The sequence below is a fragment of the Alnus glutinosa genome, chromosome 3 (assembly GCF_958979055.1).
Source record: "Alnus glutinosa chromosome 3, dhAlnGlut1.1, whole genome shotgun sequence".
Lineage (NCBI taxonomy): Eukaryota > Viridiplantae > Streptophyta > Magnoliopsida > Fagales > Betulaceae > Alnus > Alnus glutinosa.
The window spans coordinates 17,988,875-18,011,299 of NC_084888.1; the positions used below are offsets into that span (position 1 = coordinate 17,988,875).

Here is a 22,425-nt window from a genome sequence, read left to right on the forward strand (position 1 = left end):
TTGACTCTGCTGTGTTTAATGTGGTGTCTTTGGTGAGAGAGGAATGCTCGGATCTTTGAAGACGTAGAGACATTGGTGATAAAGTCGCGAAATTACACTTAACACGTTACATATGTGGATAGCAGCACATCATAATTTGATTGTTTCAACTTTTGCAGGTTTTTTGAATTTATGTTCTTATTAAGGTTTCTCTTGTATTCTCCCCGTGTACTAGGATTGCTCTCCCTCTACGTTTTATTAATAATATGAAATTACTTACAAAAAAAAGGGATAAATGCAAAATCAGTTCCTGTGGTTGGCCTAAATTACAGATCACTCTCTATTGTATTAAAGTAAATTCAGAGGTTCCTTGGTTATACTAGAAAAACAATTTAGTCTCTAGAGTCAAGTTTTGTTAAAACATTTGACGGATTCTATTAAGTGGGTCAACACCAATAAAATGATGACACTTGTAACTCTTAATAACAAAAAAATATAAATATATTATAAATATATATATAAAAAAAAACAAGTATTATTGTTAAAAAAATAATACTTTTTCAGTTTTTTTAAACTTTATATATTTATATTTTTTAATTAAGAGTGATACATGTCATTTTATTGGTGTTGACGTGGCACCTAACAGAATCTGTTAAATCTTTTAACATAATTTGATTCTAGGGACTAAATTGTTTTTTTGGTATATGGCAGGGATCTCTGAATTTACAGATACGACTGTGAGGGATTTGTAATTTAGGCTAACCACATAGACTGATTTTGTATTTATCACTTAAAAAAGAAGAAGATTAGTTATAGTTAGAGCTTCTTGAAATTATTCCTGTGTACTTAGGGGTGCCTTACGCTTTTTTTAATGAAATTCTTACTTATAAAAAAAAAAAAGAGCTTCATGAAATTATTTATATAACGCATTACCTTCGAGTATACACTAAATGTGGGACTTATCATGTGGGCATGCAATGCCTTCACAATCTACACAATTAGGGGGTATCACAATCGCTCCCACACATATACCCGTGTAATATGCCTATATAATCCACGCAATTTGAAGAATCTCAATTTCTTCGCTCAAATTCCTAATGTTCTTGCTAGATTTGCACTCCACCAAACTCTATTTAGCAACATATGACTTGATCAAGTTGGCTTTGATACCAACTATTGTATTTTTTTTTCTTCTTGTAAGTATACAATGTCATGACTGAGTAAATGTTAGCCATATATGTTACACGGAAAGGCAATTAGACTTTTATTTCTTTTATTTTTTAATTTTTGATAAGTAATGTTAATTCATTAATAAAGCATAGAGGGGCGCAACCCTAATACACATGAAGTACATAAGAGTGCCCCTAATAGGAACGAACGGAAAATAAATTTAAAAAGTCTGCATAAGTAACAACACTCAAGCTATGATGAGATGCTACATCATCGATGTCACTACATCTTCAAAGTGCCACGCATTCCACTCTTGCTAAATACACCACATTAAAAACAACAGAACTAACCGCCAAACTTCCTTAGCTAGACCATATTCAAATAATGTGCCCCAGCTACTCAACAACTCCAGCACCATTCATGGCATAACCCACTCTACTCCAAATAAAGTAAGAATGTAGCTCCATAGATCACGAGCAACTTTGCAATGAAGTCACAGATGTTTAATTGACTCCCCACTCTCTTTACATGTACAACACCACTCAATCACCACGACATTCCTCTTTCGCAGATTGTCATGTGTCAAAATTTTACCTAAAGCTGTTGTCTATATAAAGAAAGCCACCCTTGCCGGAGCCTTAACACGCTAGATACTCTTTCACGGAAATGAAGAGCCATCTTTCCTATTTAACACTTCATAATAGGACTTCACTTCAAATAGACCCCTTTTGAGAGGTTTCAAACTAACCTGTCATCCTCTCCATGTCGAACCGAAATAGAATAAAGCTGAGCTATGAAAGAAAGTACTATCTTCATCTCTCAATCCTGGACTAGATGCGTAAAAATAACATTCCATTGAATAACTCCATTTTGAACAACCAAGTTATCTACCACCATCGCATTTTTATTCCTCACAAAACTAAACAAAACTGGAAAATATTTCTTCAAAGATCTATCTCCACACCACCAATCATGCCAGAAACTTGCATGTGACCCATCCCCAACCTCAAAATGAACCAAGTTGCTAAACTTATCCCATCCCCTCCTAATATTTTTCCACACACCCACTCCAAAAGTACCCAACACCTCCTTTGAACACCACCCACCCCTTAGGCTCTTAAATTTGACGTCAATCACCAATTGCCATAATGCCTCTCTCCCGACCATACCTCCAGTACCATTTCTCTAGAACAACTCGATTAAATTGGATGAAATTGTGAACTCCCAACCCACCTAATTGTAATGGAGCATAGATCATGTTCCAATTCACTAAATGGAATTTGGCCTCATCTCCAATGCCACCCAATAGAAAATCCCTTTGAAGTTTATCAAGTCGATTAACCACGCCCACTGGAATAGTGAACAACAAGAAGTAATACGTAGGAAGGTTGGAAATAGTATTTTTAAGAAGAGTCAGCCAACGATCCTTTGACAAATACATACGCTTCCATCCAGCCAATCGCCGTTCAATTTTCTCAATGACACCATTCCAAATAGACATAGCCTTATAAGAAGCACTCAACAGCAAACCCAAGTATGTCATAGGCAAAGATGCGACCTGACATCCAAGGAGTTGAGCCAACCCTTCGACATCCTCTATCTCATCGATAGGAACAATTTCTGATTTTCTTAAATTAATCCTCAATCCTGAAGTTGCCCCCAAAGCATAAGAAGATACATTGCAGATGTCGAATTTGTTCTTCTTGCGCATCACAAAAAATCAACGTGTCATCGGCAATCAGTAAATGATTGGCAACTAAAGCATCAGAATCCCTGGGTCCCACCCTGTCAAGTTACCTTGATCCATTGCGGCAATCAGTATCTGGCTCAATGCCTCCATAACCACCACAAACAATAAAGGTGAAAGTGGATCTCCTTGTCGCAACCCACGAGTGCTATTAAAAAAACTCGACGGATTTCCATTCACACGAATAGAAAATTTCACCGTAGAAATGCAAAATCATATCCAAGCCCTCCATTTCTCCCCAAACCCACAATGTTGCAGCAAATAGAGCAAGAATTCCCAATTAACATGATCATATGCCTTTTCCAAATCCAACTTACACAGCAGCTCATATTCCTCCGATCAAATTTGACTATCCAAGCATTCATTAGCAATAAGCACTAAATCCAAAATTTATTGACCGCCAATAAAAGCATTATGTGTGTTGGAGATAATCTTGCCCAATACTGACTTAAACCTGTTCGCAAGAACCTTGGAAATAATCTTATACATCCCCCCTACCAAACTAATAGGGCAAAAATCTTTCACATCCATAGCATAAGTCTTCTTTGGAATCAGAGAAATAAAAGTAGCATTAAGACTCTTTTCAAACTGACCTCAATTATGAAATTCTGCAAATACAACCAGAAGATCATATTTTAAAATTTCCCAACACTTCTGAAAGAAAGCCATTGTGAAGCCGTTTGGACCTAGAGCCTTATCTCCATTCAAATCTCTAACCAAATCCCACACCTCCTTCTCCTCAAACGCTCTTTCTAACCAAATATTTTCATTCGCAACAATGGATAGGAAAGATTGACCATCCACCCCTGGCCTCCAAGAACATTGCTCAAAATACAATTTGTTGTAATAATGTACCATATGCTCCTGAATCTCCACATGATTCTTGGACATTGCTCCATTTATATTCAAATAGTCCACATGATTGAATTTGCGATGTGAGTTGGCCACCTTGTGAAATAATTGTGTGTTCTTGTCCCCATCCACAGGATTCTTGGACATTGCACCATTTATATTCAAAGAGTCCACATGATTGAATTTATGATGTAAGTTGGCCATCCTGTGAAAAATTGTGTTCTCTTCCTCCTCCTTCAGCCATAAAGCTCGTGATACAAATGAAGTATTCCAAGCCACTCTCCATGTATATAGGGTTTATAGCACTAACTTCAAATCAAGCAAACTATTCTCACAATCGTCAAAGCTGCGTGCATTCCGCTCTCGCCAAAGACACCACATCAAACACAATGGAGCCATCCTTAATAAGTGCAATGCACTACGGTTGCCCAACACCACATAGTTATATAGCCCATTACCATATAGTATATGAAAAACAGGTGTTTAGACCCCAACGCTATATATCAACAATTATGCAGCAGCAATGGCAATTATGCAGCTGTAAAATCAATATATCAAGAAACCAAATTGCGCATGATATAGGGAGAAAAAAGTAGCCATTGTCTCTCCTCTCTGACCTAGTGACGGCGCGTGAGAGCGCGTTCAGCTAGGGGTTCGATTTCTGTTCCGTCCTCTCACTTTCTCTATCTCTCTTAGCCTCCTGCTTGGTCCTCTAGCTTTGTATTTCGGTCATTTGTTTCGTTGGGTGGTTCTTTGTTCGGCGATGTAGCTATTTAGGTTGGTCGTCATAGTCCCGGGGGTGTCATAGATGGATAAGATTTTCTTAGTGGAGTCGAAGTCTTTCACCTTCTCTGTTTTGGGTGGGGCGTCGACGTTGAGGGTGGAGGAGAAGAGGAAAAATTTCCTGGGTGTGATCTTTTTGAATGCTCAGAGCTCCGAGTGGCTTGCGTCGACGTTGGAATTGTTGTTGGGTCTCTCGGTAGAGCAAGATTTTGTTAAGTTGTTCAGAGAAGGTTCAAAGGTTCTAATTGCTCGGAGAGGTGGGAATAAAGCTGGGCGCTATTTAGAGGCAACAACATTCGGATTGGGCAGTCGAAAAGGGTCCATTGTTATCCCCGAGGGCCGTGGAGGGTGGGGATGGTTTAAATTCTCCGACGAGCTGAGAAAGGTTGTAGACTTTTTCTCAGTCTCGGTGGGTGGCGGGCTTGGCTCCTCTTCTTCATCGAAGAAGAAGGCGGTGGAGGATGTTCGGCCGACTCTGGGCTTGGCTCCAAAGTGGACGGGGCGTTCTTTTGTGGAGGTTTTGAGGTCGGATTCGACCACTGTTGGAAGACGATGCCCATAGTGGGTGATGGTTGGTCCTGGTTAAGGGCTTCGTTGGCGACACCATGCGAGCTTGATCTTCTTCCGGCGGTGCGGCATGCAGAGGCTGTTTTGAGATCGGCTGTGGATTGCTCTTCTTTGGAGCCTCACCCGCTTGATCTGTTGGACAAAGACCAGTTTGTACGTCCGCAGGGTAAGTACTCTCGTTTGAATTTTGAAAATTCGAGATTGCGGACGTGGCGTAAGTTGGGTCCCGGTTTTCATTTGGCTTTGGGCCGGGCTGTGAGGAGAGTTCTGACCCGGTTTGCCGGGTCGGGGCTGTTTCGAAAACTTTTAGGTTTTCGTGAGGCCCGACACAAACGGAAACCTATAGTTTCCTATCCACGCCATCCTCGCCGTAGACGTCAACGGAGGTGTCCTCTAGGTTGGTTCTGAATCGGCTTCCTCCTGGGGGTTTGGAGGTTACAGCGTTGGGAGCTAAAGAGGGCGCGAGCCTAGCTTCATCGGCTTTTGTTGGGGTTTTCTCTAGGTCGGAGCCCTCGTCGGCAGCAGATACAGGGACAGTTTCAGGTACGGAGGTTTCTTCCGGGGGTGAGTCGAGCAGGTCCCAGGTGTTTCTGGCGGTTTCTAGCCGGACTCTAGCCTCGAATCTGTTCGGTTTCCCCCCTTCTCCGGCACTGGATCTGGGTTTTCCGGCGGATTCTGCTTCTGTCTCTTTTAAGTTCACTCCTTTGGGGAAGCTTCTGATTCCTAAACCCCTTGCTGCCCCTCCGTCTCTCGCTAGAGCAGCTAATTTAGGAGAGAAGCTGCGTTCTCCCCTCCCTGTGGTGGTTTCTTAGCCTTTTCAGTGTTACTACAGGAGGGCGAAAAAATTGAGGGAAAGGCATTCTGTGAAGTGGAATGATGGGCTACTTTCTGATTCTTTGGAAGCCGTGAAGATGTCAATTGGCTACGTTGATAAGAGGGTTACAGGTGCAGAGCCGCCAACTGAGAAGGCGGCAAAGCCTCCTGCAATGAAGAAGTCAGTGACGCCAGTGCATCAGGGCCCGATTTCAGTCCTTCCCGTGGCGCTTCAGGAGGTCAACATTGGTGGGGTGGTATGTCCTTCGTCCCCTTCGAGTGGTTGCTTTATTGGTGTCTCCCAATCTCGGAATTGGCCAGTTGGTTTTGATCATAATGGGGAGATTGTGGTGTGGGAGGAGGATGAAGATGATTATTGGGATGGTTTGCCCTTAGATTGGGCGATGGATGGGGATTTTGGGGATGAGGCTTTGGCTATTCGGGATGCCATGGAAGAGGAGTTCCAGTTTTTTGTGCGCCAGAAGTCTAAAAGGAAAAGGGAGCTTCTAAATTTGCATAGTTCCATCAACTATGGTGACGCGAACTACCCCTCTAGGCGCAGGAAAGACAAGGCACACATGTTGTAGGTTTGTTGTGCCTTGACGGGTAGTGGGTAGTATTGTTCTTAGTTGGGTTCTTTTGTAGCTTGTTTTGGTTCTTTTGTGTTCTGGGGCCTTGGTGTTGTGGGTTTTTTTGGGTTAGCTTTGGTTTTCCCTGCGTATACTTCCTGTGTACTTAGGGGCGCCTTACGCTTTCTTTAATAAAGTTCTTCTTACTTATCAACAAAAAAAATCAATATATCAAACCACAAAAATATGAACCAATCAAGCACACATGAACATAATTTTATTAACGTAGTGGAAATCATTTGCATAACACATCAAAGGTAAAGCCACTTCGGAGCAGTCAAACCCAATAAATCAATTACTAAAATGAATTTGTAGTACAAGCAAAACATTTACAACCCTTGTAACTGTTTAGACATTTTTACACAGACATGCACTCTTACTTGCCTCCTACTGCAGCAGCTCCAAATCCTTTCTGTGCAATTCCTCTACTTGGTCTATGTTATCGACCCACTAGCAAACTTCAAGGTGTTGATGTAGAAAATGTGGTTTGATCAACTCCAAGAGAATTAACAATTCAGCTCACACCATAAGGATTCTCTTGCACACAATAAACGGCTAAGCGCCCAATGAATAATCTCAAAGGCCTCAACTTTAGCCTTGCTCAGCTCATGGAAAAACCGTGCCTCTCAAGTCCTTTAATAGACTTGGAAAAATCAGACTTAAAACCTAAAGTCAGTTTAGGTTTTTTGTGGCAACATCCGGACATGTAAGTCAGCTGTCCGAACACTTTTAGGGTTTACATGCCTTTAACACGTGAGCCTCCAGAAATCTACGAATGCAATTGCGGATGAGTTTCTCTATCTTCAAATCGTCCGAACATGTGCGAACACTCTAGCAGACAAAACATTATGTTTCTCCAAAACATCCAGAGGTGTGAATGGACCTGCAGATGAAACATAATGTCTGAGCAATTCGTCTGTACATCTGCGAATGAACCATTAGACAATATACACTGCCTTGACATTCCGCCCAGACACCTGCGAACGGACTTGCAAACTGAGCTCTATGTACTTGAATTTCTTGAAGGATTTTCAACTCAAACCTAAATACAAATCTACCCAACCACATTACGTTTTGGCACTTGTTTTGAGAATTGTCTCATAAAAAACCTAACAAACTCTTAATTTGGCCATTCGATGAAAAAACAATATACAACCAAATAAAATTGGACAAGACTACAAGATTTACCACAAGACTCAATCTAAACCTAACAAACCATGAAAATAGCTTATATATGAATTATTGAAAGTATATTTCCTGAAATCATGAATAAACTTATAAAATACATGGGGAACTGACAAATAATTAAAGTAGCTCAACATCAATAAAATTTAAATCAAACTCATGAGCAAGTACTGAAGAAGTAATTGAATTTTGGTTTCATATATCATATCAGCATTACATCCATGTGAGAATACTCCGTTCACTATAATTAATTCAGTACATCATCCATAGATAAATAAATGTCACCTATAAACTTATATAAGTTAACATCAGTCAAGAAATATCCAAAAAATATATCCCCCTGTTTGTCACCAAGTGCAAAAGTGAAATATCAACCAAAAATAAGTTTTAAATACACAAAAAATATCCATAAAAAAGTATCAGCAGTCATTTCTGTTGCTCATCTTCCGGAATCATCATCTGTAGAATGTTCTGCACATTGATCTATTTTTGCTCAACTTCGTCAGCCTCCGCAGCAAGGTTAGTCTGAATTTGACCCAGCTGTGTCCCAAGTGTAGCCAACTGCTGCTCAAAATGCTCGCTCATGGCAGCTTGCTTCTTTTCCATGTCTATCTGTCACTCATCCATCGCAGTCACCTTTTTCTCAACATTAGACATCGTCTGTATGAGCGCGGTGACTTGCTCCATGAGAGCAGATATGGGGACAGAAGAGGAAGTTGAAGAAGCACCAGGGTTACCTCCAGCTGCAGGTGTAGGTTCCTCTTGAGTCTCATCCTGTTTTGGCAGAGAGAGTTGGGCCTGGGATTTCTGAACCATAGCTTTCCCAAAGAAACCCAAAAGGCTGCTAGATAAACTCAGAACTGGGAATGAGAATTTCTAAATGTCTGACCAGTTTTGTAATGAGGCCAGCATGTGGGAGAGAATTTGATTTATCATAAAAAGACTCAATCATTTGCACAACTGCATGAGCGCAAAAATTAACCGCAATCCCATCAACTACGGCAAACATGAACCTAGCCCTCTAAAACCCATTTTTTCCTGGTGAGGTCAGTAAGGTCTAAAAAGGAAGATTTTTGTGTATTCCTTTTTTTTTTCCTCTGTATTAAACTTGTGTAGTGATCTATGGGCCACACATTTTGAAGAATAATTTGAGCAAGCAGACGCATGGCTGTGGTGAAACGATTTGAAGGGACAGATTTTTCATGTTCAAGCCAAGAAGGACCATTTGCCAAAGCGAAGACAGTCATCATGATTGTCCTGTTTAGTTGTTCAAGGACGTCAAAAGGATGGCCACGCTGAGGTACAAGAGGGATGTGAGTCACCTCCGAGACAAGCTCAGAAGTGAACTTGATTTTGGTGTCCCTAATGGAGGTCACAAAGCAAGGAGGGTCCATCCTTATCTTATCCATGTTCGTGTAGAATTTCGCAAACAATTTTAATATAAGCATTGACCGGTTTAAACAAGGACTCCCGACCCCTAGTCTTAAAGATTTCTAAAATAAAGAGTAAAGGGGTTCTTCAAGGCCAGCTACCTTAACGCCTCGCTCTACTTCTACTACCAAGGTTCGGGACTTGAACTTTTCTTTGAGCGCTTGAGCAACAGCCTTTGTTCGTGAGCGCTTCTTTGAAGATTCTATAATTTCCCTGAAAAACAAGCAAACCAAAAACAAGAAGTCCAAACCAAACGAGTTAGTTAACGAAGCATAAGGTGATGCACAAACCAACTTGAAAGTGCACGTGTCTGGACTTGTTAACACCTACTTAGGCTAAAGTCACCCAAGTGTGTAAAGGCTCCCAAAGACTATCTGAACCACCAAAACCCTAGGAATGACCAATGCAATATGATATGCCAAATGCAACATGTTTAAACACTATTAACAAACTTACTATGTCATGCAAAAATTCAAAATGAGTCACAAATAGTCATAAAACTAAGTTAATGACATAATGAGAACTTGATGCAAAAAAAAGTAGAAAGGTCTACAAAATGCACAATGACGATCAAAATGCATACTGGAGTGTAAAAGAATGCGTTGCCAATCAATTGCAAGCACAAAATTCAACAAAACATCCATTGGGGCATTTTATTGAACGTGGTGAGCACAATGTGTGTGTGAGTGAACCAACCAATGTCCAATCATGAAATCCTTCCTAAATACATATATGAACTCAACTCAACAACACATTTTCACAATCCAAAACAATATGAGAAATACCTAAGTAAAGAAAAACTTAAGCCCTAAACCATGTTGTTTGAATGCAAAAATGAAAAAGAGAACAAAATGAGAAAATCAAATGAAACTCATCATACCTTCATGTAGATTTGAGACAAGTTGATGATTTGAAGATGTAAGATAAGAGGATTTCAGCCCATAAGAGTGCGCGAGAGTGATTTTGAAGAAACCCCTAAGGAAAAAAAATGAGAAAAGAAAAACATTTTGGGTGTTTTAATAACAAAGGTCCCGTGTCCATTCAAGTCGTGTTTGGACAGGTAAGTGATCCATCTGGACACAATCACTCATTAGTGAACTCTGACATTGAGGTCCGTCCAGACACGGCTGCAAGCATTTTTGGACATAATTAACCAAAAATGACCTATCACTGAAAACACTGGCACTCCTAAGGGTATTATTATGACACTTTGCACAATTGATACACATCTTAAGACAATAAGCACTCAATAAGGTGACACCTCATCCAATAGATTCAATTTGTGTATCAAAGGCATAAGTTTCACACACTTGATGGACATTCAAAACAAACAATGCATTCATGGTATGGCTCAAGTAAACTATGTCATGGCTTTTGCTTGCCAATCCAAATCTTTCTAGACAGTGTACCCATGATATTTCTCCTTTCCAATTTCTTTATCTTTTATTCTCTGATGGAAAATCTTTTGTCCAAATATGTGGCATGGTGAGACAAGCAAAATTTCGTCTATCTTGACCAAACGAAATGGTCGCATCAATTACGTAATTCTCTTATTTGTTGTTACTTAATTTCCACCTTTCATATACTTTGCTTATTTTTGGACCTCTGGCTTTCTACAAAATTGCCCTGTATAGTTGCTAGTTAATATGTTTTGTCCTTTTTTTATGCTTCTAGTTTATTTCGTGTTATTTATTATTGATTGAGGTGGGTAAGTCCTAGTCTTTTTACACTTTTTTCCTTCTTGCGAGTTATGAAAACATTTAGTGACAAATTTTTATCTCTCACAGTATAGAATGCACCCAGAAATATGTCGGTTTCCTTCTTTGCATTTTTATGATGGAAAGCTCCTAAATGGTGATAAAATGTTGAGCAAGTCAGCTCCATTTCATGAAATTGAGGGTCTTGGGCCATATGTATTTTATGACATTGTTGATGGCCGAGAGCATCGTGGTAAGAATTCTGGTGCATTGTCCCTTTACAATGAAAATGAGGCTGATGCTGCAGTTGAAGTTATTAGGTTTATGAAGAAAAGGTAGGCAACTCTATTCAATACACTGTTTTTCAAGAAGAGGTACACAAACTTCTCTACTTGTTGATTTATTACTTTTAATTTTTGTAGTTGGATACATTGTTTAGGTGCCCATCTGAATTTATTGGTGGAAGGATTGGCATCATAACTCCATACAAATGTCAACTCTCTCTTTTACGTTCTCGTTTTTCAAGTGCATTTGGATCTTCTGTCATAGATGATGTGGAATTTAATACTGTGGATGGTTTCCAAGGTCGGGAGGTTGATATACTTATACTTTCCACTGTTAGAGCAGGGGAGCCTAGCTCCGCTTCACTTGGGATCAACTCGAGCAGTATTGGGTTTGTTGCTGATGTAAGAAGGATGAATGTTGCATTGACTAGAGCCAAGCTCTCGCTCTGGATCTTGGGTAATGCCAGGACTTTGCAGACAAACCATAAATGGGCTGCCCTTTTGAAGGATGCTAAAGAGAGAAGCTTGGTTATTTCAGTTAAAATGCCATACCAGTCCATGTTTGAAACAGCCTTTTATAAAGATGGTGCACCAGGAATATCCTATAATCATTCAAGACAGCATAAGCATGTTGAAAAGGGTAAAGATGCTAGCCAGCATGCAAAACAAAATGAGGGCACTGTAAAGCGAACCTTTGGAAGGGAAACAAAATATGCAGATCAGAGTAAAAGAACAGGTGTACGAGATGAAAAAGATTTGCCAGCAACTAGAGAAAATATGCCAAATAACAGAAGTGCCAAAGATGAAGATGAATTCCTAATAAAGAAAGATTCATCTTTAGTTGCAGATGGTAACAACAGAACCTCTGAGGATGTTGAATCTGCAATCTCAGGGAAAGATGTTACAGATGGTGATAGAAAAGGCAAAGAGAGTCTTAAAAGGAAAGCGAGTTTAGGTAATACTCATATGAGCAAGCGGAAAGTTAATTTTGAAAATTCTACGAGTAATTCAGACCACTCTAAACAAGAATTGGGTGATAGTCATAACCTTTTGAAATCACAAGGGTCCAAAAGACCAAAGAGATCTCTTGAAGTAGATAGAAGCCTGGGGAATCAGGAAGTTGCAGCTTTTTTAACTGATGGCAGCCTGAAGGAGAGAGATGTAAATCATAGAGGTAAAGCCCCCAGTCAGGTAGGCCCTGGAGATTTGATTGCAAAGAGGAAACAACAACGTGAAGCTGTTGATGCTATTCTTTACTCTTCTCTGATATCGTCAAAGAAGTCTGAAACATCGATGAAACCTTTGCCTGCCAATAGGCCTCTTTCCTCATCATCAAATGTTGGTGGTGGCATAAAACCAGCCAAAACAAGAAAAGGTACACTTTTTTGCTTGACTACTATTTTAGGTATGATACACTCTAATCTTGGAAAAATGAATTTCAGCGCAGTGCAGGGATGGAACTGGGAATTTAATCTTGGGGGCTGGACTGCGCTGAAATGAATTTTGAGGGGACTATCATTTATAAATTAAAGAAAAGAACCCTAATTTTTTTTTTTTAAAGAATTCCTTCTGCCCCCCTGGGTTTGTCATTGGCATAGTGATTTGTTCACTCTTGCTATATGTTTCACCAGCAAAGGCTTAAATTTTTGCATATTATATAGCATTGGTTGTCTTCCTGTTGTTTATTCTGATTAAGGTTGGTTGTTTTTGCCGAACTTTGTTCTGATGACAGAAGAATGCAATTTGACTTAGTTGTGCGTCAAGAGTAGGGTTTATTTCTCCAATTCTCATATGGTGATACCACAATTGATTGTACCATGTCCAAATCATGGCGGACCTGCTAGGGTGTCTGATATTAATCTATTACAATAAATGTCTGGAAGCCGGATACAACATATTAGCTGGTATTACAGTATAAGAATAATGGGAAACTGTTAGTCATCTTCTCCTATATTGTTAGGTGCTTGGAGAGTTGTGGTCTCAAATGTCCTTTTTATTCAACGTATAAAGGCAAGTTTGGTCCGCATAATAGTTGTAACATTTGGATGGTTCTATTATGCCTATTGTGAACTATTTGGAAGGAAGGTAAGGGTTGAAATTTTGAAGGGTTGGAGCATATAGTTTGACATGGCGCGTGAGGGTCCATACGGATCTTTCTTCAATGGGGTTTTTGTCGGGGGTTTTTTTTTTTTTTTTTTTTTTTTTTTTTTTTTTTTCTGATGGGTTATTTGGGTTACTTATACGTGGAAACAAAGTCCTACGAGATTTAGTCTAAGATTGGGAATGGCGGTGTTTGACTAGCCGAGAGGAGTAGAGGGATCTTTCAAGCTGTGGTTATGGGCATACAGAGCATGGTCTGATTGCTAAATACGATGGAGGATTTGATCAAAGAAGTTAATTTGAGAGAGTTTTGTAGGACCTTTAGATTTGGAAATATAGTGTTGTGTAGAGGCAATAGAACAATCATGCGACGTTTATGGAACTTTCAAAATACGGTGGTGGAGGGCTGCACAGCTTTATAATTATCTTGGAGGGTTGAGAAGGTAGTGGGTGGGAAAAATGCATCTCGCAGAAGAGGCGAGTGGTGAAGCTTGTTGAGCATAAAGATATTATTGGGAGCAGGAAGGACGAGATGTGTTTCTAATCAGAGGCTGCTTGCAGACAGTGGAGCACGGACGACGGTCCTACGAGGAAATGATGGAAGCAAAAGGGCAAGTTCAGGAAAGAGGGGATATGAGCATGAGCATTATGGGAAAGTCTGGTAAACAGTCATTGAAGGCAATGGACGGTTTTGGAAGGAGGGAGGCAAAAACATTGTCCGGAGACCATGCTGCTCAAGCTGGAGTTGATCTTTTGATCAATGTTTTGGAACGTGTCTAAATATGAAGCCGTTAAAGGAGATTTTGCTTTCTCTTGAAAAGGAAATCAACAGATAATTGGATAAGTTGGTGGTCCTGGATTTAAGTGGTGACGAGTATGTGGAAGGCTTAGTAGAAGGAAATTCTAAAGAACCTAGTGTTAAGGCTTGGGCGTATTCATTCGAAGGTAAAGATGAGCTGTTGATGGGCCGTAAGGATATTCGGCCTCATAAGTTAAAGGAAAAGGGCCCGAGTGGTATAACAGGTTAATCCTAGGGTGTGGTTCTAAGAATCTGTTGTTTTCGTGGAAAAATAAATGGGGAAAGGCAGTAAGGAGATAGAGGCATTGGATATTGGTTGAGGGTGATTCATGTTTGTTTAACGCAAATGGGGGTTGATCAAGTTGCTACTTTGGATATGGTGCCTTACAGTGTAGAGGAGTTGACAGAGATAGAGCCGTTGGATGTTAATCCTGTGGGTGTAATAGATGAAAGGGAGTTGCCTAACTTAATATTGTTAGACTCGGTAGTAAATTTTTTGTCATGTCATGGGATTGCCCTGTGAGGGGTTGAAGGACCAGATGTTGGCTGTGTTTACAGCTATTGAAGCGAATAGGAACCTGACTCATATGTTAGCACTCCTAACCTATACGCTTAGACATATATAAGGGGAAAAAGAGAATTAAAGAGTTTGGCTTGCTCTACTAATTATGATGTAAAGGTTGTTGGCTGAGCTTGAGTCCTTATTCTTTTTTACTCTTTATACTTGGATAGCTGCGTTTGTAGCTCCTTGAGAGCTTAGTTTTCATAATTTTTCTTTTTTCTCTTCTTACCTAGGTGTTTATTCTGTATACTCCATGTGTACCCGAGTAGCGCTTTTTGCTTTTAATAAAATTTCAATTACTTATAAAGAAAAAATTGATTATGATGTAAAGGGAGGGTGGTCTAACAGAGATGAAGGTGAGTGGAGGGGCATCCACTCTCTTAAATGAAGCCTAAGCTACGATCTTGGAATGTGAGAGGGCTGAATGAGGAAGAAAATAGGATGAGGATTAAAGCACTTATTAGGGATTTGAAGGCGGATATTGTTTATTTGCAAGAAACTAAACTAACGTTTGTTACTAGGGATGTGGTAAGGTGCTTGTGCGGGTGTGCACGTGTGGATTGGTGTTTCTTAGGGTTGGGAAGGGCTTATGAAGGAATTTTGCTAATGTGTGGTAGAAAGGTGGTGGAAAAGTTGGAGGATTGTGTTGGGAGATTTACCATTGAGTGTTCCTTTAGATGTATTAGTGACAATTTTGAATGGGCATTTGCGAGTGTGTATGGTCCTAATAATGACCATGACAGAAAATTGTTTTGGGATGAATTGGTTGGAATTAGAGTTGGTGGGAAAAGCCATGGTGCATTGGAGGAGATTTTAATGCCATTCGATATCTGAGTGACAGATCAGGAGATACCCATTTCTCTCCAATTGTGAGGGAGTTTAGATTTCATCTTTGAACAGGGGCTCATGGAGATTCCCCTTGTTGGTAGGGCACTTCAACAAAGTGGGATAAAAGTGTAATGTATAACATTACTACAAGAGGATAAGCCTTTCCGTACTTGAGTAGAAGTTGAGATACTTGTCATTTTGCCAAGGACTAAAGAGACGAAAGAAGGAATTCAAATCTGAAGGAACTGCAAGAAACCCATTCACTTAGTCTAATAATTGGGATGATCAATGATGATTCAATGTTGTCAAGAATTGATAGATTCTATTTTCTCCTGATTGGGAAGAACAGTTTCCTGATGTAGTTTAGAAGAGACTACCGCGACTCTTGTCGGTTCATTTCCCTTTGATGTTAGATTGTGAGGTTTTGAGTGGGAGAAGTAGGTATTTCATGTTTGAAAATATGTGACTGACATCTAAGGGCTTCGTGGATCAAGTGAAATTATGGCGGAAGTCTTATCAATTTCAGGGTTCCCCTAGTTATGTGTTGGCACGCAAATTGAAAGTTTATTTGAAAAAAATGGAATGAAGGAATTTTTTGGTAATGTAGGGAAGTGGAAAAAGGATTTAATGGATGGTATTTGAGAGCTTGATGTCATTGCGGAATGGAAAGCTTTGATTGTGGAGGAAAGGGTGAAAAAAGAGGATTTTTCTAGGGAGTTGGAGAGGTTGCTTCTCTATGAAGAAGTGAGTTTGAGGTAGAAATCTAGGGTTCTTTGGTTTGGACGAGTTAAGTACACTTTTTTTATAGGTTGGCAAATTCGAATAGAAGAAATAGCACTATAGATTCATTAATTTTTTTTTTCTTTCTTTAATAAGTAATTCAAATTAATTAAAAGCACAAAATGACGCCACTTTAGTATCTAGGAAGTATACAAGAGAGCTCTTGAAGTATAGAAAAAGAGGAACAAAACTCCAAAAAAACAGACAAATTATAAATAGGCTGTTGTACCAAAAAATGTGCAAACCCAAGTGTAGGCTTTCGCAAGTAATAATTCTTGGTAAGTACGAGATCGATCCATAGAGAATGATCAAACACGAGAGAATAATTTTTATTATTTTCCAAAAAAAAGAAGAAGAAAGTTGACTTTGGTTTCCACTAGAAAGTGGAGCAATGGAATAGAATTTGAATTAAAAAGTAAACTACGAAACTAAAATAAATAAATTTGCTTTGGAAGAAATTAATGGAAATACTAGGGTTTCAAGGATCCACCTAGCATCATTTTACGTATTCATGAGACATAATGATAACTCAATTAGGTAGAATTTCAATTCTCCTAATTGGAAAATACATCAATAAAGCACTCTTAAAAATAAAATAAAGTGAATGTGGGTTAATTGGAATTTGATTTTGATAACATGATACAATAAAATAAGCATCTATTATTAATTCGGATCATATCAAATCAAATAGAATAAGCATTTGATATAAACGAAAATCATAACAAATCAAAATAAATTTATTCTCATGAAACTTCTTTCTAATTAAAATTATCCCTGACATTCAATTATTAAACCATGAAGAACAACAAATAAAATGGTGTCACGAATACATAATAAGAATACTAGGTTTCAACTCTTGCCCTAGCTAGAGATTTAGCCACTCATGTCTATGGAAATAAATCTCATAATCAAAGTACTAAACATAAAATAAATTGAGAACAAAACAAAAAATTAAAACTCTGTTGGCTCGTTCCAGAGAGAAATTTGACAATCCAGTACTTGCTTTGAAAATAGCTTCCCCCCCCTCTCCCACCCCCCGTTTTTACCAGAAAAACATGATATATATAATGCTCAGCCTCGGGTTATTCGGCGCATGCAGACTTAAAAGAAAACGTGTCTTGTGGTCCCCTTTCCTTATTAGGGAAAACTGTGTCTTGTGCGTGAATTTGGTCATTGCAGACTTGGAAAGATTCATGTAGTTCAGCGCTTCCCAGAATAAACGTGTGCTGCTTTGGTCTGCTGCTCTTTTTGGAAATTAAAGACCTGTGTCTCTCGGTTTTGGCAAGAAATCTCTCTGTTGCGCCTACCCCATGCACCCCTCCACGTTTACAAGAGAATATGTACTTCAGGTCGGTGCTTCTCAGTTTAAGGAAATATCCTCTCTTGTGAAAATTGCTCTCCAAGGCAACTCCTACACGTTTGTTCCTTCCTTTTTTAATATTACCAGTTGTGTGCATGGGTCGTGTCTAGCAAAACTGTTGCATGGCTTGTTGGGCTTCACTTCCTTTATGGTCTTCTCTCCTTTTTTGTTTTCCTTGTTGCAGTGCCATGCGGCACTCCTTTCTTTTCTTTTCTTTTGGTCTTTTGCAATTCCACTGCCCAACAGCTTTCCTTTTTTCTTTGCTTTTTAATTCCTACAAAAGAAAATAATTCATTTGCACTTATATTAATTTAAGCTCAAATTTAATAATTAAACAATACTCATCAATTAAATATAAAAATGCAAGAATTAGAATAAAACATAGTACGATAATGCTTATTTTAATAGAGAAAATATGCACATGTAAGCTATTATCATCTTCAAAGCTGTTTGTGTCCCTTTCTCTGCATATACACCACATTAAAGACAACGATGTCAACCTCCACATGTCCAAAGCATTACGGTGTCCCAATTGTCCCCTCAACTCACCAACTCTCTCATCCTTCGAGGCATAATCCATGCAAGCTTATACAATTAGAAAAACAAACTTCACGATGAAGGAGAATTACCATAGACTCCCCACTTTTCTTAAACATACGGTTCGCTCCACCACAATAACATTCCTCTTTTGTAAATTATCCAAAGTTAAGATTTTAGCAAAAGCTGCTGTTTATACAAATAAAGCCACTCTGAGGGAACCTTAATTTTTCAAATACTGGTCCAAGAAAAATAGGAACTTACTGGACTAGATAACACATGATAGTAAGATTTCACTTCAAATGATTTCTTTTTAGAAGGAATCCAACACACTTTATCTTCAGCTCCTTGCCTTAGCTTTTGGGAATACAACAACTCAAAAAAAGTAGAGACCACTTCCACCTCCCAATTATGCACAGGTAGGGCTGGCAAAATGGGTTGGCGTGTTGAGTTCAGGTTGACCCGCCAATCCGTTAGAGTCAACCCAAACTCGACATGATTAGCTAAACAGGATGGTACCCTAAACTTGACACGACATGACAGACCTAGTTAGTTAAGGGGTCGTGCCGAATTGACATGACCCATCTGACCTGATCCTTTTTTTAAAAAAAATTGTTTTTCAAACTTTTTTTTTTCAAAAGCATGAAAAAAAAATCCAGGATAACCAAAATTTTTGCAGATGCCTTCTGGTGCAGCATAAAAAAAAAGAATCAAACTAATAACTCTGATTGTCAAGCAGGGTTGGAATTGAAGTGTTGTATTGTAATTATAAATCCAATTTCAATCCTATGAAAATCGGAGTTCATGAATAAAATTAGAATTCTATTAATTGGCTGACACAAATAGTAATTGGAAAGAGAGTTTACAGTCATTATTGCTTAGCGGATCGTTGATGCTGAAGGGCAGAGCTGCTACGCCCTTTTAGGAAGGGCTCCAACCTCCAACATTTACAATGGGGAAAAAGAAGATAGGAATCGTATTTAAAGGTTTGGTTTGGGTTGGGTCTTTTCTTCTAGCTTTTGTCGATTTTGAAGTAAAAGAGGAACCCTGCAACATCTAAAAGATGAACATTGAAGAGATTGAGCTTGACACGTTGACTGGCGTTGCTCAAGACGACGAGGCGGGGCCATTTTCTCTTCCCTGTCCAAATTTTGCAAAAAGGATGATTCGTTTCGGCTGGAGGGTGGTGGACACTAGTTGGAGTTGGACGGCACCGCTGGAGGGTAAGAATGTGAAATGATGTTAGGGTTAGGAGGTTTTCTGTGTGTGTTTCTTTTAAATGGGTTGACGGTTCAAACCGCAGGTCAATCGGGTCAATCCGTTTGACACGATTATAAACATGTTGACCCATTTATGACCTGAACCTAATTAACCTAAACCTAAACCCAATAACTTCGTGTTGTGTTCGTGTCAGATTTGCGGGTCGTATAAAAAATTGCCAGCCCTATCCACAGGTTTTGTAAAGAAAATATTTCAATGAATGTTTCCATTTCGGAACAGCAGATTCTACAGAAACAAGGGAGGATATTGTGCAGTTTTATATGCAACTGTATTCAAAACAGGATAGTTGGAGGCCAAATCTATATGGTCATTCTTTTCATTCCGTTGGTGAAGAGGAGGGTTCTTGGTTTGAAATAGAATTTGAGTAGAGTAAGGCTTTTGAGGTGGTTAAAACAATGAATGGAGTTAAGTCTTCAGATGTAATTTTTTTTTTTTTTTTTTTTTTTTTTTTTTTTTTTTTTTTTTTTTTTTTTTTTCAGACACGTTGGGAGGTTCTTAGATATTATGGCAAGATTTAGAGAGTTTTATGGTCGAGGGAGTTTTGAGAAAAGTATTAATGCAACTTTCATATCTCTTATCCCAAAGATAGCTAGTGTGGTGGATATACAGGATTTTCATCTCGTAAGTCTAGTGGGTGTTATGTTCTAAATAATATCTAAGGTACTAGTGAACATATTTGTTGGTACAGTTTCCGGTATGGTGACGTGTCGCCTTATAATTCGTCAATCAAACTCTTCGTTCGCCAATCTTCCTTGATAATCTGCAAAAAATAACAAACGACTAGTTCTGATGACTAAGTCAGTACACACTTTATGCTTTTTAGGGAAAATTATAGAATTTCAGAGCTTAGAGAATATATCTTAATACCTGGTATGGTGACCTTATTTATAGACTTACAGGAGTCCTTGAAGTATATCTAGAATATGAGTCTTAGTACTAGATCGTGCAGATTTCAACCTTATCGTCTCAGAGTTTGAATTGAGTGTAGGTTGGATAGGACTCTTCCTTTTTCAAATGAACTTCACGTTGATAGGGATCTGTTCCCCAAATCTTGGGATATGAATCTGTTCCTCAAATCTTGGGATTGGATCTGTTCCTTAAATCTTGGGATTGGATGCGTCAACAGAAGTCTCATAAATCTTGGACATAGAATTCTAATAGTTAACAAATACTAATTTTGCTGAAGATCAGGAGATAACCTTACAGTGTTTGTACTGACCAAAACTCCAAGGTGGGAACATCTGAGACATGTTGGCTCCATACAGACTAGGAGATCTCGGAGTATTCCGCACCCTGCGGAGTCTTGAGGTCCGAGGTGTCCCATCTATCGAGTCATGCAATAATCCGAAATGTTTCAAGCACTGGGTTGATTTATCTAAGCTGAGGATCGACAAACATCCGTGGCACTCCGACCGAGGCGTTTTGACCGAGGTGATCGGGCAGGTTTGGACCAGGCTGAACCACATGAGTCGGATCGGGTTGGTCCGAGGTGATTGGACCGAGTCGAGCCGAGGTGTTCTATCCGAGGTGACCGGGCCGGATTGGACCGGGTTGAGCCTATGGGTTGAAGGTATGACTTGACTCGGTGGCCATGTGGCTTTGGGACCAATTATTTCCCAACAATATTGAAACAGGTGCCGGGGAAGATCATATTAGATTCGCATAATGCGTTTCTTAAAGGGAGAGATATTTTGGATTCAATTTTGGTTGTGCAAATTGGATCTAGGAAAGGCATATGATCGATCATGTGACTTGGGAGTTCTTGTTGTATTTGTTGAAGAGAAATGGGTTTGGGGAGAAACGACGAGCTTTTATAGCTTTTTGCATTTCTACGGTACGATATTCTGTTTTAATAAATGGATCCCCTTTTTGGGGTTTAAGACAAGAGGATTCGTTTTCTCCTTTACTATTTGTAGTTGTTATGGAGGTTCTAAGTACTATGATGTTGGCTTAAGTGGACAGGGGACTTTTCGATGGCTCTTCAGTGGGGTCAAGATAATGCAGCAATGGTTGTATTACATATGTTGTTTGCAGATGACACATTGATCTTTTGCAAGGCTAGTTGTGAACATCTTCATAATCTAAGATGTCTCTTATTTTGCTTTGAAGCGTTATCGGGGTTAAAGATTAATTTATCAAAATCAGAGATCATTCCAATTGGTGAGGTGGATGATTTAGAAAGTTTGGCCAGAATTATTGGGTGTAGGGTGGCTTTGTTACAGATGAAATATTTGGGTCTCCCTCTAGATGCAACATCTACTTCTATATGGAACGACATTGTTGAAAAAAGGAACAGGCGGTTGGCAGATTGGAAGATGCTATATTTGTCAAAAGGAGGTAGGTTGACTTTAATCATAAGTACTTTGTCCAATGTTGGCCACATACTGTTTATCATTGTTTCCTATTCCAATGGGTGTGGCTAATAGGATTGAGAAACTTCAGAGAGAATTTTTATTGGGAGGTATCAATGAGGAGTTTAAGCTCTATTTAGTTAAATGGTCGAAGATTTGTTCTCCTAAGCAAATTGGTGGATTGAAGGTAAAAAACTTGATTAAGTTTAATCAAGCACTGTCGTTTTGTGGTGGAAGCAAAAATATGATAGTATGAATGGAGGTTAGTGTTCTAAGGAGGTCAAGGGGCCATTTGGTGTTGGAGTGTGGAAACATATTTGAAGGGGGTAAGGATCTTTTTCGAGATTTTTTTGATAGGTAATTAGAGAAATTTTATAGAAAGCGTAGGCGCCCCTGAGCATACAGAAAGTATACAAAAGGGGACAAAAACAAAAAGGGCAAAGAAACAAGAAAAAAAACCTGCAAAAACCCAACCACAACAGAAATCCTAAAAACCCCCTGGAAAACCTGCCCCAAAGCCCTTAGCAATATTACATCACAGCAAAGCCCTCTTGCTTTTTCCCCAAGTAGAATCGAGACTCCTAGCATCATAATTGATATCGCACTCAAGGTTATGAAGTTCTCTATTACCTTTAATCTTAGGAGTGGAGACAAGGACCTCAAGACGTTGGCCCTCAACCACTTGAGCCA

The 22,425-nt window shown here is 39.2% G+C and overlaps 1 protein-coding gene across 4 annotated transcripts in view; it reads left to right on the forward strand.

Annotated features, from left to right (window-relative positions):
• The window catches only part of LOC133862849 (uncharacterized), a 58,441-nt gene that overhangs the window by 31,862 nt on the left and 4,154 nt on the right, over positions 1 to 22,425 (forward strand). For 3 of the 4 annotated variants that reach the window (XM_062298738.1, XM_062298739.1, XM_062298741.1), the window contains 2 exons: positions 10,944 to 11,188; positions 11,293 to 12,512. In XM_062298738.1, the coding sequence (XP_062154722.1) occupies positions 10,944 to 11,188; positions 11,293 to 12,512 (1,465 nt within the window). Of the gene's footprint in view, positions 1 to 10,943; positions 11,189 to 11,275; positions 12,513 to 22,425 lie in introns of those variants that run through there. The other variant, XM_062298740.1, reaches the window with a different exon arrangement.